The 20,370-nt window shown below is 39.4% G+C and overlaps 1 protein-coding gene across 1 annotated transcript; it reads right to left on the bottom strand.

Moving 5' to 3' along the window:
- Positions 1 to 365: 365 nt before the first annotated feature.
- On the bottom strand, positions 366 to 19,618 carry cpeb2 (cytoplasmic polyadenylation element binding protein 2; the record flags this gene model as incomplete). Its single annotated transcript, XM_083887883.1, has 11 exons — positions 366 to 593; positions 2,340 to 2,521; positions 2,616 to 2,730; positions 3,984 to 4,102; positions 4,187 to 4,276; positions 6,575 to 6,748; positions 9,793 to 9,816; positions 11,780 to 11,870; positions 14,214 to 14,507; positions 19,019 to 19,165; positions 19,265 to 19,618. 11 exons carry the CDS (start codon positions 19,616 to 19,618, stop codon positions 366 to 368), a joined length of 1,818 nt encoding a protein of 605 aa, XP_083744009.1.
- Positions 19,619 to 20,370: the final 752 nt, after the last annotated feature.

Below are 20,370 nucleotides of genomic sequence, written 5' to 3'. Positions count from 1 at the left end.
TAAGCTAGCAGCAGCAAACTGCCCCCATGCAAAAACAACAACACATTCCCCGTATCTACTTTAAATCTCACGTACAAAAATAATAACGATTAAAAAAACCCCCTACAAAAATCAACCTCTTCGTTTCTTCTTCTTCTTTTTTTTTGTTTCGTTTAAATCTGTTAAAAAAGATGAACGTACCACAAAAGAGTGTTGTCCGAGCCTGAGATGCGAGGGGTGAAAACTGAGGCTTGTGGTGGTTTGGCTGCTACAAAAGATAGATATCGATACATAACGTGGTTTGGAGGTACGCGCTCGATCGCGCGGAACGTCTTCGGGAGAACGCGCTGGAACGGCAGAGTTAGCGCGCCGGTTTTTTTTTTCCGCTAGTTCCAGCGGAAGTGGATCTGGCGCGGGCGGTCGGCTCCTTCCTTCACCAGCGGTTTGTGGAACTCTCGGCCGGCGCGCGAGTGGATGTTGGCCCAGCAGAACTCGCAGTAGTACTGCAGGCAGGTGACGTTGGCGCAGAAGAAGGGCGCAAACTTGCCGCCGCAGCGGGCGCCCTGGCACTCGTCGCACAGCTGATCGTCCAGGACGTAGGGCTTCACCTCCACCTGTGCACACACACACACACAGATATGACAACAAAACACACTTCAGTTAGCCTAAGTGACGTCACGCTCCCAAACTGCTGCCTCGTGTGGTCACTTTGTGTCACTGCGGTCAATCAAAATTAAGAATTTTAAAAGCCGAATTTGACAAAATAAGACGTTTAAACTTAGCGATGGAGGCAGCAGTGGATCGACAACTCCGGTGTGCCGTTGTGTTTAAATCTTGTTAAAAATCACCGATTTTCTCTATGGGGTTTGGTGTGGGTTGTTTTGAGTGAAGAAAAACACATGTAAACAAATTTAAAATAAGACTCAGTTCATAAAATCTTAGTCGGTTTAAGTCTACGACGTCTCAAGAACGCGTTTGCGTCTTTATTTCACTGTTAGACGGACTTTAACAACAGGAAACTGACGTTTGTAAACCGCTCACTCTCCCCACACCAAACCCCATAGAGAAAATCAGTGATTTTTAGCTCGCGGTGGAAAACAGGAGCTGCTGATCTACTGCTGCCTCGTGTGGTCACTTTGTGTCACTGAGGTCAATCAAAATTAAGAATTTTAAAAGCCGAATTTGACAAAATAAGACATTTAAACTTAGCGATGGAGGCAGCAGTGGATCGACAACTCCGGTGTGCCGTTATGTTTAAATCTTGTAAAAAATCACCGATTTTCTCTATGGGGTTTGGTGTGGGTTGTTTTGAGTGAAGAAAAACACATGTAAACAAATAAAAAAAAAGTCTCAGTTCATAAAATTTACGTCGGTTTAAGTCTACGACGTCTCAAGAACGCGTTCGCGTCTTTATTTCACTGTGAGACAGACTTTAACAACAGGAAACTGACGTTTGTAAACCGCTCACTCTCCCCACACCAAACCCCATAGAGAAAATCAGTGATTTTTAGCTCGCGGTGGGACACAGGAGCTGCTGGTCTACTGCTGCCTCGTGTGGTCACTTTGTGTCACTGAGGTCAATCAAAATTAAGAATTTTAAAAGCCGAATTTGACAAAATAAGACATTTAAACTTAGCGATGGAGGCAGCAGTGGATCGACAACTCCGGTGTGCCGTTGTGTTTAAATCTTGTTAAAAATCACCGATTTTCTCTATGGGGTTTGGTGTGGGTTGTTTTGAGTGAAGAAAAACACATGTAAACAAATTAAAAAAAAGACTCAGTTCATAAAATCTACGTCGGTTTAAGTCTACGACGTCTCAAGAACGCGTTCGCGTCTTTATTTCACTGTGAGACAGACTTTAACAACAGGAAACTGACGTTTGTAAACCGCTCACTCTCCCCACACCAAACCCCATAGAGAAAATCAGTGATTTTAACATCACAGCGACACAGGAGTTCACAGGAGTTGTTGATCCACTGCTGCCTCCATCACTAAGTTCAAATGTCTTATTTTGTCAATTCGGCTTTAAAAAACCTTTGTTCAGATTGACCTCAGTGACACAAAGTGACCACACGAGGCAGCAGTGGACCAGCAGCTCCTGTGTCCACCGCGAGCTAAAATCACTGATTTTCTCTATGGACTTTGGTGTGGTGTGTTAAAAAAAAAACACATTTTAGCCACTTACGTCAGTTTAAGGCTACAATATCTTTAAGAACACCTCCATCACGTCTTTATCTCAGACTTTTCCAACAGGAAACTAAAGTTCGTAGACCTCAAACTCTCCCGATTGGATCAAACGCTCTCGATCGGCGACAGCAAGCGAAAGTCGCGCCGCGAAAAGGGGGGAGGAGCCACGTACCCGCTTGTCGATGTCACCGTGCTGCAGCTGCACGAATCGGGCGCTGATGGCGGCGATGTAACTCTGCTGATTGGAGAAGGCCACTCGCCCCGCCCCCTTGGGATACTTGAGCTCCGGATCGGTGTCGATCCCGGCGTAACACACTCCGCCGTAGAGACGGTCCATGATCATGGCCAGCTCGACTTGACAGGAAGCGAAGAAAAAAAAAAAATTAAACACTTATTTAGATTTAGACGAAATCCCATAATAACGTCGACGTCAATCGGCGCTTCTTACTCGCTCTCAGGGGACGAGGGACGCCGCCCACGAAGATGGTCTTGCGGGGATCGAGGGGCTGAGATCCGTCCATCACAAAGTCGCTGTCGCTCAGGTTCCACGGACGGATTTGCACCTTAAAGGTTAAAAAACATCAGTGAATTCTAAATTCCAAGTGAACGTTTGTGCCAAATTTGAAAGGATTTCCTCAAGATTTTCTCAAAATATTATGTTTTCTAGGCAAAAATCAGTGAATTCTCAAGTTCAAGTGAACATTTGTGTCTAATTTGAAAATATTTCCTCAAGATGTTCCGGAAATATCACATTTTCCCAGTAAAAATCAGTGAATTCTAAAGTCCAAGTGAACGTTTGTGCCTAATTTGAAAGGATTTCCTCAAGATTTTCTCAAAATATTATATTTTCTACGCAAAAATCAGTGAATTCTAAAGTCCAAGTGAACGTTTGTGCCAAATTTGAAAGGATTTCCTCAAGACGTTCCAGAAATATCAAATTTTCTCAGTAAAAATCAGTGAATTCTAAAGTCCAAGTGAACGTTTGTGTCAAATTTGAAAGGATTTCCTCAGGATTTTCTCAAAATATTATATTTTCTAGGCAAAAATCTATGAATTCTAAAGTCCAAGTGAACGTTTGTGCCTAATTTGAAAATATTTCCTCAAGATGTTCCAGAAATATCACATTTTCCCAGTAAAAATCAGTGAATTCTAAAGTCCAAGTGAACGTTTGTGCCTAATTTGAAAGGATTTCCTCAAGATTTTCTCAAAATATTATATTTTCTACGCAAAAATCAGTGAATTCTAAAGTCCAAGTGAACGTTTGTGCCAAATTTGAAAGGATTTCCTCAAGACGTTCCAGAAATATCAAATTTTCTCAGTAAAAATCAGTGAATTCTAAAGTCCAAGTGAACGTTTGTGTCAAATTTGAAAGGATTTCCTCAGGATTTTCTCAAAATATTATATTTTCTAGGCAAAAATCTATGAATTCTAAAGTCCAAGTGAACGTTTGTGCCTAATTTGAAAATATTTCCTCAAGATGTTCCAGAAATATCACATTTTCCCAGTAAAAATCAGTGAATTCTAAAGTCCAAGTGAACGTTTGTGCCTAATTTGAAAGGATTTCCTCAAGATTTTCTCAAAATATTATATTTTCTACGCAAAAATCAGTGAATTCTAAAGTCCAAGTGAACGTTTGTGACAAATTTGAAAGGATTTCCTCAAGATGTTCTCAAAATATTATGTTTTCTACGCAAAAATCAGTGAACTCTTAAGTCCAAGTGAACGTTTGTGCCTAATTTCTTTTACGACATTCTTGAAATATTCACATTCACAGGCAAAAAGGTATTTTCTGAGACGGATTTGCACCTGAACTCACCGGTTTGTCTTTGATGGTGGGACTGGAGACGCACAGGTAAAGCTTCCCGTCCTCCTCCATACAGGCTTCAATCAGAGCCTGGACCGAGGCCTCCTCCTGGAACAGCAGGAAGGCGTAACCTAGGAAACCACAAACAACCACAAGGTGTCATCACGTGTAGTTGCACACATCGTACGCGCACACATCACGCCTTCTGCACGTACCTTTAGGTGGGAAGTAGGATTTGCTCTCAGCTTTGTGCGGCCAGTCCACCACCAGGTGACCGAAACGACGGAAACTGGACGTGATTTCATCTGTGGGGAAAAGGACAATTCAAAATGATCTCCATCTTTGAACCCCAAGATCTCTGATTTCTAAAGTCCAAGTGAACGATTGTGCCAAATTTGGAAGGATTTCCTCAAGATGTTCTAGAAATATCATATTGTCGAAGAAGAAAATCAGTGAATTCGGGCAAAAAGGTTATTTCTGAGATCAAAATAATCTCGATCTTTGAACCACAAAATCTATTTAGTGAATTCCAAAGTTCAAGCGAACGTTTGTTCCAAATTTGAAAGGATTTCCTCAAGCTGTTCTTGAAGAATCATATTTTCTAAGCAAAAATCAGTGAATTCTAAAGTCCAAGCGAACGTTTGTGCCAAATTTGGACGGATTTCCTCAAGATGTTCTAGAAATATCATATTGTCGAAGAAGAAAATCTGTGAATTCTAAAGTTCAAGTGAACGTTTGTGCCAAATTTGAAAGGATTTCCTCAAGCTGTTCTTGAAGAATCATATTTTCTAAGCAAAAATCAGTGAATTCTAAAGTCCAAGCGAACGTTTGTGCCAAATTTGGACGGATTTCCTCAAGATGTTCTAGAAATATCATATTGTCGAAGAAGAAAATCTGTGAATTCTAAAGTTCAAGTGAACGTTTGTGCCAAATTTGAAAGGATTTCCTCAAGCTGTTCTTGAAGAATCATATTTTCTATGCAAAAATCAGTGAATTCTAAAGTCCAAGCGAACGTTTGTGCCAAATTTGGACGGATTTCCTCAAGATGTTCTAGAAATATCATATTGTCGAAGAAGAAAATCTGTGAATTCTAAAGTTCAAGTGAACGTTTGTGCCAAATTTGAAAGGATTTCCTCAAGATTTTCTCAAAATATTATATAGATGTTCTAGAAATATCATATTGTCGAAGAAGAAAATCAGTGAATTCAGGCAAAAAGGTTATTTCTGAGATCAAAATGATCTCGATCTTTGAACCACACTATCTAATCAGTGAACTCTTAAGTTCAAGTGAACAGTTGTGCCAAATTTGTAAGGATTTCCTCAAGATGTTCTTGAACTATCATGTTATGGAAGCACAATCAGTGAATTCTTAAGTCGAGTGAAAGTTTGTTCCAAATTTGAAAGGATTTCCTCAAGATGTTCCAGAAATATCATATTGTTGAAGAAGAAAATCCGTGAATTCAGGCAAATTCAAGCAAAGGTTATGTCGGAGATCAAAATGATCTCGATCTTTGAACCACAAAATCTAATCAGTGAATTCCAAAGTTCAAGCGAACGTTTGTTCCAAATTTGAAAGGATTTCCTCAAGCTGTTCTTGAAGAATCATATTTTCTAAGCAAAAATCAGTGAATTCTAAAGTTAAAAGGATTTCCTCAAGTTGTTCTAGAAAATATCATATTTTCTAAGCAAAAATCAGTGAATTCTAAAGTCCAAGCGAACGTTTGTGCCAAATTTGGACGGATTTCCTCAAGATGTTCTAGAAATATCATATTGTTGAAGAAGAAAATCCGTGAATTCAGGCAAATTCAAGCAAAGGTTATGTCGGAGATCAAAATGATCTCGATCTTTGAACCACAAAATCTAATCAGTGAATTCTAAAGTTCAAGTGAACATTTGTGCCAAATTTGAAAGAATTCTCTCAAGAAGTTCTTGAAGTATCATATTATGGAGACAAAATCTGTGAATTCTACAGTTAAAAGGATTTCCTCAAGATTTTCTCAAAATATTATATTTTCTAGGCAAAAATCAGTGAATTCTAAAGTCCAAGTGAACGTTTGTGCCCAATTTGGATGGATTTCCTCAAGATTTTCTCAAAATATTATATTTTCTAGGCAAAAATCTGTGAATTCTTAAGTCCAAGTGAACGTTTGTGTCCAATTTGGATGGATTTCCTCAAGATTTTCTCAAAATATTATATTTTCTAGGCAAAAATCTGTGAATTCTTAAGTCCAAGTGAACGTTTGTGCCCAATTTGGATGGATTTCCTAAAGATTTTCTCAAAATATTATATTTTCTAGGCAAAAATCTGTGAATTCTAAAGTCCAAGTGAACGTTTGTGCCCAATTTGGATGGATTTCCTCAAGATTTTCTCAAAATATTATATTTTCTAGGCAAAAATCAGTGAATTCTAAAGTCCAAGTGAACGTTTGTGCCCAATTTGGATGGATTTCCTCAAGATTTTCTCAAAATATTATATTTTCTAGGCAAAAATCTGTGAATTCTAAAGTCCAAGTGAACGTTTGTACCAAATTTGGACGGATTTCCTCAAGATGTTCTAGAAATATCATATATTTTCGAAGAAAAACCGTTTCCCGTGGTCTCACCTTCATCTATATCGGGGGGCAAACCGCCGACAAACACTTTCCGGGAGAAACGCTCGATACGCTCGCCATTTTGGTGAGGGAAACAGCCGGGGGAGCCCAGGACTCCTGGGACTCCCTGGTTACCGTGGCCGTCGTCAAGGAGATTGTCGTCGATCGGGAAGAGGGAGGAGCGACCTGGTGGAAAATGAAAGAATCATTTGAGTAAAGAAAAACCTGAATAGTTGTGAGACAAAGCAGGCGTCTGGAGATACATGTTGTTCAGTCTCTATTTCTAGTTCAAAGAATTCGACTTTATTAGCATCGTTAGCTAGAAAAACACACGTCTGTTAATACATACGTATGCTAACACACGTTATGAAACAACCATGGCCAACAATAAACTATATAAAAATAAGCATTTTTATATTATTTAGCTGTATTTGCATCCTAGCTAGTAGGCTAAGTTAGCTTGGTTTGTTATTAGCAAACGGCAGCGGCTGAAACTAGCTGCTAGTTCTCGTTAACCTTGCATCCTAGCTAGTAGGCCAAGTTAGCTTGGTTTGTTATTAGCAAATGGCAGCGGCTGAAACTAGCTGCTAGTTCTCGTTAACCTTGCATCCTAGCTAGTAGGCCAAGTTAGCTTGGTTTGTTATTAGCAAATGGCAGCGGCTGAAACTAGCTGCTAGTTCTCATTAACCTAAACAGTTAAGTGTTTTCTCTTACTTAAACGTCTTTTTTTAAATGCTTAAGTTTCTGCGGCCGTGTACTTTGTGTTCTTTAGCAGCCTCTTCTGGTTTAATACGGTGTCATTTTAGCAGCATTGTTACTCAAGCTAACATAATCTAACCGGTTAAATTTGCAGTTGAATGTAGCTGGTCGAGATAAAACTTACAGGGTTCAAAGAATTCGACTTTATTAGCATCGTTAGCTAGAAAAACACACGTTTGTTAATACATACGTATGCTAACACACGTTATGAAACAACCATGAACAATAAACTATAGAAAAATAAGCATTTTTATATTATTTAGCTGTATTTGCATCCTAGCTAGTAGGCTAAGTTAGCTTGGTTTGTTATTAGCAAACGGCAGCGGCTGAATCTAGCTGCTAGTTCTCGTTAACCTTGCATCCTAGCTAGTAGGCCAAGTTAGCTTGGTTTGTTATTAGCAAATGGCAGCGGCTGAAACTAGCTGCTAGTTCTCGTTAACCTTGCATCCTAGCTAGTAGGCCAAGTTAGCTTGGTTTGTTATTAGCAAATGGCAGCGGCTGAAACTAGCTGCTAGTTCTCATTAACCTAAACAGTTAAGTGTTTTCTCTTACTTAAACGTCTTTTTTTAAATGCTAAAGTTTCTGCGGCCGTGTACTTTGTGTTCTTTAGCAGCCTCTTCTGGTTTAATACGGTGTCATTTTAGCAGCATTGTTACTCAAGCTAACATAATCTAACCGGTTAAATTTGCAGTTGAATGTAGCTGGTCGAGATAAAACTTACAGGGTTCAAAGAATTCGACTTTATTAGCAACGTTAGCTAGAAAAACACACGTTTGTTAATACATACGTATGCTAACACACGTTATGAAACAACCATGGCCAACAATAAACTATAGAAAAATAAGCATTTTTATATTATTTAGCTGTATTTACAGCCGAGCTTGTAGGCCAAGTTAGCTTGGTTTGTTATTAGCAAACGGCAACGGCTGAAACTAGCTGCTAGTTCTCGTTAACCTTGCATCCTAGCTAGTAGTCCAAGGGTTCAAACAATTACTTTATTAGCAACGTTAGCTAGAAAAACACGTTATTATAGAAAAATAAACATTTTTATGTTATTTAGCTTCTCTAAGCTGCACTTGCATCCCAGCTAGCAGGCTAAGTTAGCTTGGTTTGTTATTAGCAAACGGCAGTGGCTGAAACTAGCTGCTAGCTAGCACGTAACCTTAACAGTTAAGTGCTTTCTCTTACTTATATGTCTTTTTTAAAAATGTATATCCTAAAATGCTAAAGTGTCTGTGGCCGTGTACTTTATGTACCTTAGAAGCCTCTTCTGGTTTAATACGGTGTCATTTTAGCAGCATTGTTACTCAAGCTAACATAAGCTAACCGGTTAAATTTGCAGTTGCATGAAGGTGATTGAGATAAAACTTAAAGGGTTCAAAGAATGAAACTTTATTAGCAACGTTAGCTAGAAAAACACGTTTGTTAACACATATGTTAACACACGTTATTATAGAAAAATATTTTTTTTAATGTTATTTAGCTTCTCTTAGCTGCACTTGCATCTCAACTAGTAACTAAGTTAGCTTGGTTTGTTATTAGCAAACGACAGCTGCTGAAACTAGCTGCTAGTTCTGGTTAACCTTAACAGTTGGTTAGTGCTTTTTCTTGTACGTCTTTTTAAAAAAATTTTTTTTAATGTAAAAGCTAAAGTGTCTGTGGCTGTGTACTTTAGTAGCCTCTTCTGGTTTCATACGGTGTCATTTTAGCAGCATTATTACTCAAGCTAACATAAGCTAACCAGTTAAATTTGCAGTTGAATGGAGTAGCTACAAAAACATGTGTTGGTTAACATGTATGTTAACACAGGTTATTATAGAAAAATAGGCATTTTTATTTTATGTAGCTTCTCTTAGCTGCACTTGCATCCTAGCTAGCAGGCTAAGTTAGCTTGGTTTGTTATTAGCAAAATCCAGCGGCTGAAACTAGCTGCTAGTTCTGGTTAACCTTAACAGTTGTTAAGTGCTTTTTCTTACTCTTACTTATGTTTCTTTAAATATAAAAGCTAAAGTGTCTCTGGCCATGTACTTTATGTACTTTAGGTACTTTATGTACTTTAGTAGTAGCCTCTTCTGGTTTAATACGGTGCCATTTAAGGAGCATTGCTACTTAAGCTAACCTAAGCTAACCGGTTAGATTTGCAGTTGCTAAATAGAAGCAGGGGTTGGATTGGAGAAGTGAAAACAGTGATTTAATAAAAAAATATGTATTTATATATTTTATTTACACAAATTATTCTTGTGATTATTGACAGTAATGTCTTTATTACTTACTGAAATATATTTACTGAATTTTGGAGCTCTGCAACACTTTTGTTGTTGTTGTTTTAGCATCTATTTTCCAGGCGTTGTTTTTAGTCTCTCCAGATTAAACGGCCTCAGCCAAAAACAACAACAACAACAACAACAACAACAACAACAACAACAACAACAACAACAACAACAACAACAACAACAAGCTGTAGAATTTACCTCGACGTCTGCCAAAGCTCCTGGCTGCGTGTAGAAAAGTGTAAACAGAGTGCAAGTTTAAGCTGTGCAGGTGTTTGGTGACCTCGAGATAACTTTAATCTGATTATCTGATCCATTAATCCCACTTTTCCAACAGGAAACTGAAGTTTGTAAACCACTCACTCTCCCACACCAAAGCCCATAGAGAAAACCAGTGATTTTAACATCACAGCACACAGGAGTTGTTGATCCACTGCTGCCTCCAACACTAATTTCAAATGCTTTATTTTGTATTATTCGGCTTTTGAAAATCTTTCTTTAGATTTACTGCAGTGACACAAAGTGACCACACGAGGCAGCAGTAGACCAGCAGCTCCTGTGTCCCCGTGATGTTAAAATCACCGGTTTTCTCTATGGGCTTTGGTGTGGGAGAGTGAGTGAGTGAGTTTACAAACGTCAGTTTCCTGTTGGAAAAGTATGTCTAACAGTGAAGATAAAGCTGCAGATTATCAAATGAGACTTAGGTTAAACTACTATAGAATCTGCAGGGGGCGCTCACGATGCAGTCAGCACGCTTCAAATAAACCTGAACCCTGTCATACCAGTTCTGAACAGGGTCAGGGAAAGTATCATGAGAACTGGACACAGACACACACACACACACACACACACACACACACACACACACACACACACACACACACACACACACACACACACACACATGGATGAGACACAGAGCAGATGGAGAGGGCAGGGTGAGGCCAGTGTGTGTGTGTGTGTGTGTGTGTGTGTGTGTGTGTGTGTGTGTGTGTGTGTGTGTGTGTGTGTGTGTGTGTGTGTGTGTGTGTGCGCGCGCTCCTAGCACAGCTTTACACAATTGTCAATTTTATTTAGGGAAACAATGAAGATTAAATCATGGATTTATTGATCACTGACAACAAAAAGGTTGTGTACAGCTTTGATTTAGCTCAATCCAATAATAATAATCTTTGTTTGTAGTATCTTTGTTTGTAATAATAGTCTATGTTCTCACATAGACCACAAGGTGGCAGCAGTCAGTTAAAAATCTGTTTGTTTTTAGCTTCATTACCATTACACTGAACGTCCATATGTAGTGCTAGAGTGTTGGAGTGTAACTTGTCGAACATTATCGTTATTATTAGAAGCTAGCTATAGCATTAGCCACAACTTGTCGAACATTATCATTAGAAGAAGCAGCTAGCTAGCAACTTTACATTATTATTATTATTAGAAGCTAGCTTTAGCATTTGCCACGACCTGTTGAACATTATTATGATTAGAATAAGAAGCTAGCTATAGCATTAGCCACATACTTGTTGAACATTATCATTAGAAGTTGTTTGCTATAGCATTAGCCACAACCTAATGAACATTGTTATTATTATTATAAGCTAGCTTTAGCATTTGCCACGACCTGTTGAACATCATGATTAGAATAAGAAGCCATCTATAGCATTAGCCACAACTTGTCAAACATTATCATTAGAAGAAGCAGCTAACTATAGCATTAGCCACAACATAGAGAACATTATCATTAGAAGAAGCAGCTAACTATAGCATTAGCCACAACCTAGTGAACATTATTATTATTATTATAAGCTAGCTTTAGCATTTGCCACGACCTGTTGAACATTATTATGATTAGAATAAGAAGCCATCTATAGCATTAGCCACAACTTGTTGAATATTACCATTAGAAGAAGCAGCTAGCTATAGCATTAGCCACAACCTATTCAATATTATCATTATTATTATTATTAGAAGCTAGCTATAGCATTAGCCACAACTTTCAAACGTCATTAGAAAAAGAAGAAGCTAGCTATAGCATGTGTTGTGTTATGAACGCACGTAAACACATGTGATCTAGTAGCACAGTCACGTGACTAACGCAAATGCAAGAATTTAGCTTGAGCATCGATATGTCATGCTTTAAGTGTTTGGAAGTATTATGAGTGTGTGTGTGTGTGTGTGTGTGTGTGTGTACCTTTCATGGGATCCTGCTCCGCTCTCATGATGTCGATCAGCGAGCTCTCCAGTGAGTGCATGTTCAGACTGTCGTACATTCTGGTGCGATCCTACAACAACAAGAACAAGAAGAAGAAGTTAAGACAAAAAAGAATGGTTTTAACATCATCATCATCATCATCATCATCATCACGTTCCAAACACACTTTTGTGACCCGGCTCACAGACGCTAAATCCTCGTGGGCCACGTCGCCGCGTGTTTGGCTCCACATGTGAGAGAATTAAGAGTTTGTGTGAGCGGCTTAACATTCTTTCCATATTTATTCACGTCAGGAGCGAGAGACGCTGGATTCTCCACGTTCCCAGAGGCCGAGGGCGGAAACAACACACACCAGGACCAGGACCAGGACCAGGACCAGGGCCAGGACCAGGACCAGGACCAGGACCAGGACCAGGCATCAGCTGCTGTGGAGGTCATGAGCTCACACTGACTATAGCGTTAGCCACAACCTATTGAACATTATTACTAGAAGTAGCTAACCATAGCACACATAGTTGAACATTATCATTCGAAGAAGCGGCTAGCTATAGCATTAGCCACAACTTGTCGAACATTATCATTAGAAGAATAGGCTAGTTATAGCATTAGCCACAACCTATTGGATGTTATTATTAGAAGTATCTAGCTATAGCATTTGTCCATCCATCCATCCATCCATTATCTACCAATTTATCCTCTACTGGAGGGTCGCAGGTATAGCATTTGTCAAACTTTATTATCATTTGAAGAAGCTAGCTATAGCATTAGCCACAACCTATTGAACGTTATTATTATTTGAAGAAGCTAGCTATAGCTATAGCCACAACCTATTGAACATTATTATTATTATTAGAAGCTAGCTATAGCATTAGCCACAACTTATTGAACATTATCTTTAGACAAATAAGCTAGCTATAGCATTAGCCACAACCTATTCAACATTATTATTATTATTAGAAGCTAGCTATAGCATTAGCAACAACTAGTTGAACATTATCATTAGACAAATAAGCTAGATATAGCATTAGCCACAACCTATTGAACTTTATTATCATTATTGGAAGAAGCTAGCTATAGCATTAGGCAAAAACTATTGAACATTATTATTATTAGAAGAAGAAGCTAGCTATAGCATTAGCCACAACCTATTGAACTTTACTATTATTAGCAGAAGCTAGCTATAGCATTAGCCACAACCTATTGAACTTTACTATTATTAGAATTAGCTAGCTATAGCAGTAGCCACAACCTATTGACCTGTATTATTATTAGAGGAAGCTAGCTATAGCATTAGGCACAACCTATTGAACATTATTATTAGACATATCTTGCTACAGCATTTGTCAATCTTTATTATTATTATTTGAAGAAGCTAGCTATAGCATTAGCCACAACCCTTTTAACTTTATTATTTGAAGAAGAAGCTAGCTATAGCATTAGCCACAATATATTGAACATTGTTATTATTATTAGAAGAAGAAGCTAGCGATAGCATTCACCACAACCTATTGAACTTTATTATTATTAGCAGAAGCTAGCTATAGCATTAGCCACAACCTATTGAACTATATTATTAGAAGATTTCGAGTTCCCACTAAAAATGAAAAATGAAACCCATCACAGTCTGTGTCTGTGTGATGTCAAAAACACGACAGCAGCAGTGATATCATATATAAACGCGAGCGAGGGCCAGGCTTTAAACACACAGGGAGGAAGGAAAAGGACTTGGAATGTGAAAAAAATTCCTGCTGTGACACTGTTTATGGAAATGAACGGGCGCCGTTTCCTGGAGAAGGAAGCCCGTGTTCTTCTTGGCTCCGACACCATTAATAATTTGAGCTCGTAGCAACAGTGGAACATACTTGGCGACGCGGTGATTGAGGTGATATCATCGCTTTAGTTTGAAGGAGTCACACTCGCACTAATAGTCGGCATCGCTCTGAACAAGGATCTGTTGAAAATATTTGCAAATCTCTTAAGGAATAATTTTAATGAGTTTTTGAAATTAAGGAAATTATCCATTTGCCCTGATGCACTTTGACAGTGAGCTGACTTTTGTCTCAAAAACAAAAAGTATCTCGGAATGACTCTCATGTCTCAACTTGGAAATTTCCGACTTCCAAGTACAACTGGAACGCACAATAATGGCAAAAAAAATAAAAATAATAATAATATATATCGTATAACTTGCCGGAATTTATTATTATTATAATTATTTAGTGCTGGGCACGTTAACGGCGTCAATGTTAACGCACATTAGCTGACAACTGACAGGAAAAAGACGCGCGTTTAATAAACAGACCGCTCCAGTTTGACTGTAGGGTCGCTAATGGTGCTAAAGGAGCTAATGCAGCTAATGGAGCTAACTAGTAAACGGTGCCACACACACACACACACACACACACACACGTACCTGCAGAGGCAACAAAGTGTTGCTGTTGCCGTCCGTGCGAAACACGTTTTCCTCGATCCAGGACTTGGGTCCCAGTGATCCGGCGGAGCGCGGGAACTTGGGAGGAGCGATGACGTTGCTGGAGAACGGCTTCTTCATCGGCGAGATGTGAGCCACGGAGCCGGGCACGCCCATGCCACCGCCGCCGCCGCCGCCGCCGCCGCCGCCCCTGCGGAGGTCACGACCCCAGGACATCCCACCTGAGCCCCAGCCGTTCCCCTGGTGACTGCTCCACGGAGACTGCTTCATCATGGGCTGTGATCACAGAGGAGGAGGAGAGGAGAGGTTAGAGAGCTTTTCATTGTCATTCTACTTAAAGTTCCAAAATCTAGTTAAAGTTCCAAAAATCTACTTAAAGTTCCAAATTCTACTTAAAGTTCCAAAAATCTACTTAAAATTCCAAAAATCTACTAAAAATTCCAAAAGTCTACTTAAAGTTCCAAAATCTACTAAAAATTCCAAAAATCTACTTAAAATTCCAAAATTCTACTTAAAGTTCCAAAATCTACTTTAAGTTCCAAAAATCTACTTAAAGTTCCAAAAATCTACTTAAAGTTCCAAATTCTACTTAAAGTTCCAAAAATCTACTTAAAATTCCAAAAATCTACTTAAAATTCCAAAAATCTACTAAAAATTCCAAAAATCTACTTAAAGTTCCAAAATCTACTAAAAATTCCAAAAATCTACTTAAAATTCCAAAATTCTACTTGAAGTTCCAAAATCTACTTAAAGTTCTAAAATCTACTTAAAGTTCCAAAACCTACCTATAGTTCTAAAATCAACTTAAGGTTCCAAAATCTACCTATAGTTCCAAAATCTACCTATAGTTCCAAAATCTACTTAAAGTTCCAAAATCTACTTAAAGTTCCAAAAATCTACTTGTAGTTCCAAAATCTACTTAAAGTTCCAGGATCTTCTTAAAGTTCTAAAATCTACTTAAAGTTCCAAAATCTACTTAAAGTTCCAAAAATCTACTTGTAGTTCCAAAATCTACTTAAAGTTTCAAAATCTACTTAAAGTTCCCAAAATCTACTTAAAGTTCCAAAAAATCTACTTGTAGTTCCAAAATCTACTTAAAGTTCCAAAACCTCTATAAAGAACTACTGGGTGCAGTACCATAAAATGTCTGCAGGTGGAGCCCCAGAGCAAAAAGGTCTGTAAAACGGGTTTTTGTACCAAATTAAAGTATAGCATGTTATAGCAACCTGAGGAAGTGATTTAAATGAAAACAAAGTGAGGACCGGGCAAAAATGTCCTCACTTGGTAAAAATGACCTCACTTTGTTGTTTAAAAACCCCTCAATGGTCCTCAGTATGCTGCAAGTACAAGAACACAAACACACACACACACTAAGAAGACACCACATGTCTTGGTTTGACCCACTGAGGACATCAAACCCTTTGTCTTCACACAGACTGAACCACAAGACGGGGGACGGTCCACGGTCATGTGACCTCGTCCCACTGACAGACAACAACAGACGGATTCACTGATGCTGCCTTGTTTCCTTCCCTTCCTTCCTTCCCTTCTTCCCTCCCTTCCTTGTCGCCTGAAGCCGTGTAAAGAGTGACTTCAGTTGTTGACACACACACACACACACACACACAAGTACGATATTGTACTGATAAATAAACAAGGTTGCGATATCAGCACATAATAAAGTAATTCTGATCAAAATATCAATATGATTTCAGTATCGATAGATAATCAAGTTATTAAGGCTGTGATATTGGTTCTGATAGATAAAGTCGTGATATTGGTATATATCGGCAGATAATCAAGGTACTCTGGTAGAAATACCAGAATCGACAGATAATCCAAATAGTGATATCAGTATCGACAGATAAAAGAAAAAGGTATTATGGTTGTGATATATGTACGATATTGTACTGATAAATAAACATGGTCGTGATTTAAATATCAGCAGAAAATCAGGTTATTCTGCCTATAATATCAGTATTTTAGTATCGATAGATAATCAAGATATTAAGACGGTGATATTGGTAAAAATATAGGTATGATACTGGTATATATATATTATATATTGATATCAGCAGATATTCAAGGTATCAAGATTGTCATATTGGTATCAGTAGATCGTCAAGGTTGTCATATTGGCAGGAAAATTAATGATATCGGGGGTCAGTATCGGCAGAAAATCGTGAAATTAAGGTTGTGATATCGGTACGTAATCATGGTATCAAGGCTGTGATATGGTACCGATAGATAAAGTGATATTGTATTGGTAGAAAATCAAGGTGTTCTGGTTACAGTATCGGCATGATTTCGGCATTGATAAATAAACAAGGTTGTGATATCCGTATCAGAAGGATATTCTGGTGTAATATAGGTATGATATTGGTATTTAGAGATAACGAAGATTACAATATATTGATTTTGGCAGATATCCAAGGTCTTCCTCAAGGTTGTGATATTGATATAGCAGATAATCAAAATTATAGGTATGATATTGGTATTGATAGATAATGAAGATTGCAGTATCGATATTGGCAGATATCCAAGGTATCATGGTTGCGATATTGGTATCAGTATCAGCAAATCGTCAAGATCGGCAGAAAATCATGAAATGAAGGTGATATTGGTCTGTTATCCGTCTCAATGGATAATCAAAGTTGTGATATCGGCACAAAATCAAGGTATTCTGGTCATATTTTCGGCATGGTTTTGATATCAATGAACAATCAAGGTTGTGATATCGGTACCAGCAGGATATCAAAATTGTGATATCAATAATGGGCAGATAATCGACATATTCTGGTGTAATATAGATGTGATATCGGTATCGATAAATAACAAAGATTGCGATACATCAGATATCAAAGGTCTTCTGGTTATATTATCGGCATGATTTTGATATTAATGGATAAACAAGATTGTAATATCGAAATCAGCGGATATTAACAATTATAGATAAAAATATAGGTATGAAATTGATATAAATAGATAACGGAGATTGTGATATCGATAGTAGCAGATACTCAAGGTATCGTGGTAGTGATATTGGCAGGAAAATTAATGATAACCGGGTCGGTATCAGCAGAATATTATAAAATGAGGGCGACATTGGTCTGTTATCCGTATCGATGGGTAATCAAGGTTGTGATATCGGTATAGATATTCAAGATATCATGGTTGTGATATCGGTATCAGCAGGATATCAAAATTGTGATATCGATATTTGTAATATAGATATGATATTGGTATCGATAAATAACTTAGATTGCGATATATATCAGATATCCAAGGTCTTCTGGTTATATTATCGGCATGATTTTGATATTAATGGATAAACAAGATTGTAATTTCGATATCAGCGGATATTAAAAATCAGAGGTATAAATATAGGTATGATATTGATATCGATAGATAACAGAGATTATGATATTGATAGTAGCAGATACTCAAGGTATCGTGGTAGTCATATTGGCAGGAAAATTTCTGCTAACGGGGTCGGTATCAGCAGAATATTATAAAATCAGGGCGATATTGGTCTGTTATCCGTATCGATGGGTAATCAAGGTTGTGATATCGATATATAATCAAGATATTATGTTTGTGATATCGGTATCAGCAGGATATCAAAATTGTGATATCGATATTTGTAATATAGATATGATATTGGTATCGATAAATAACAAAGATTGCGATATATCAGATATCCAAGGTCTTCTGGTTATATTATCGGCATGATTTTGATATTAATGGATAAACAAGATTGTAATATCGATATCAGCGGATATTAAAAATTAGAGGTAAAAATATAGGTATGATATTGGTATCGATAGATAACGTAGATTGTGATATCGATAGTAGCAGATACTCAAGGTATCGTGGTAGTGATATTGGCAGGAAAATTAATGATAACCGGGTCGGTATCAGCAGAATATTATGAAATGAGGGCGACATTGGTCTGTTATCCATATCGATGGGTAATCAAGGTTGTGATATCAGTATAGATATTTAAGATATCATGTTTGTGATATCGGTATCAGCAGGATATCAAAATTGTGATATCGATATTTGTAATATAGATATGATATTGGTATCGATAAATAACGAAGATTGCGATACATCAGATATCAAAGGTCTTCTGGTTATATTATCGGCATGATTTTGATATTAATGGATAAACAAGACTGTAATATTGATATCAGCGGATATTAAAAATTAGAGGTAAAAATGTAGGTATGATATTGATATCAATAGATAACGGAGATTGTGATATCGATAGTAGCAGATACTCAAGGTATCGTGGCAGTCATATTGGGAAAATATGTAATATATATCTATATATATAGATATCTATATATATAGATATATATATCAGGAAAACTAATGATAATGGGGTCGGTATCAGCAGAATATTATGAAATTAAGGCAATATTGGTCTGTTATCCGTATCAATGGGTAATCAAGGTTGTGATATCGGTATATATTTAAGATATCATGGTTGTGATATCGGTATATATTTAAGATATCATGGTTGTGATATCGGTATCAGCAGATCGTCAAGGTTGTGATATTGGCAGGAAAATGAATGATATCGGGGTTGAAAACCACAGAATTTATATTATATTGCGAGATCGGTATCGATGGACAACTCGATATCGGTCGGTTTATCGGTTACACATTGGACTTTTCTCGTTTCAGCCAGGACTACATTTCCTCAGGGTATGATGATAATAACAGGTAATAACAGGTATAATAGCGGGTAATAACCGGGTAACAAGAGCAGGTGTTCTCACCTGGTGTTGGTTGTAGTTGTTCCTCTGCTGCAGAAACGCGCCCTGATGCTGCGGGTGAATCTGCGGACTGACCGGAGACCTGCGGTTCTGCTGCTGCTGAGGAGGAGGGACGTTTATCTGAGGAGAGAAAGATCCACTGAAGCTCTGCTGATGCTGCTGATGATGATGCTGCTGCTGCTGATGATGATGATGATGCTGCTGCTGCTGATGATGATGATGATGCTGCTGCTGCTGCTGCTGCTGCACCACGTTAATCCCGGCGCAGGGATTAGCAGACACCGCGGAGAAGCTGTGGAAGAAGGCCGGGTTGATGGAGGAGGAGGACGGGAGGCCTGGTGGGTAGAAGCCGCCGTCGGAGTCCGTGGTGACGGGCATGTGGTGGTTGATGGCGTGGATGGCGGAGGTGGGTGCGGGCGGCGGGGGAGAGGAGCTGGTCTGCACCGACCACGGTGCGCCGAAGTCGGAGAGGGAGGGAGAGGTGGAGCCGCCGCCGCCGCCGCCGCCGGCGCTCTGGAGCTCCGGGGCGGGGAGGTTCGGGAACAACATGGTGCCGGTGCCGCCGCTGCTGCCGTTGATGTGGTGCGCGATGGGGGAGTCCATCATCTGGAGCTCGGGTGGGTTTCACGGGAGTGGGTGATGTGATGGCGACGCTGCAGCATCGGCTTCAGCCCGGTCCAGAGGAGAACCGCGAGGGTGGGTGGGGGGGTGGGGGCGCGGGTCTGGTTCGGACCTGGAGCGCTCAAGTGCCGGTAGCGTTCTGCGGCTGAAGGTCACAGATGGACCGGGTCGAGCCAGAACAGTCTGTGGGGGGGGGGGATGGATGGATGGAAACCGGATTATCCGCCGCGCTGAGCCGGTGCCGGTGCCGGTTGCGGTGCGTCTCCTCTCGGTGTCGTGCGCTGCAGTTTTGCGTGTGTCGTGTCGTCAGCCCCGCACAGTCATCGTGCGTGTTTTGCGGCAGCTGACAAGTCAGGACGCAGCTGAAGGGCGAATTTAAAAAGAAAAAACGTCCAAAGTGTCCGCAGGAAAAACTGGCGTCGTATCCTCGCGCACAGGAAATTACGCTCTTTTTTTTTTTTTCTTTTTGTTATAAACAAAGCAGATTTGAGAGCATGAGTGAGGCGCGTGCGTCAGAGAGAGGAGGGGGTCTGGTCTGGTCTGGTCTGGTCTGGTTTGGTCTGGGTTGTGACCCGGTTCTGGGGACCCTGCTCCGGGGCCTGTAGCAGCACAGTTAGCCTGTAGCCTGTGCGCTCCGCTCCGCTCCTGTCAGACCGTCCGTGCTCCCCCCTCCTCCGGTGACCGGCTGCGCTGCTGCGGCACTGGATTAAAGATCCCCCGACCGGCGTCTACGT

Source organism: Microchirus variegatus (genome assembly GCF_963457635.1).
Source record: "Microchirus variegatus genome assembly, chromosome: 4".
NCBI classification, from domain to species: domain Eukaryota; kingdom Metazoa; phylum Chordata; class Actinopteri; order Pleuronectiformes; family Soleidae; genus Microchirus; species Microchirus variegatus.
The sequence above is the reverse complement of the archived record's forward strand: the minus strand, read 5'-3'. Positions and strand labels throughout refer to the sequence as shown.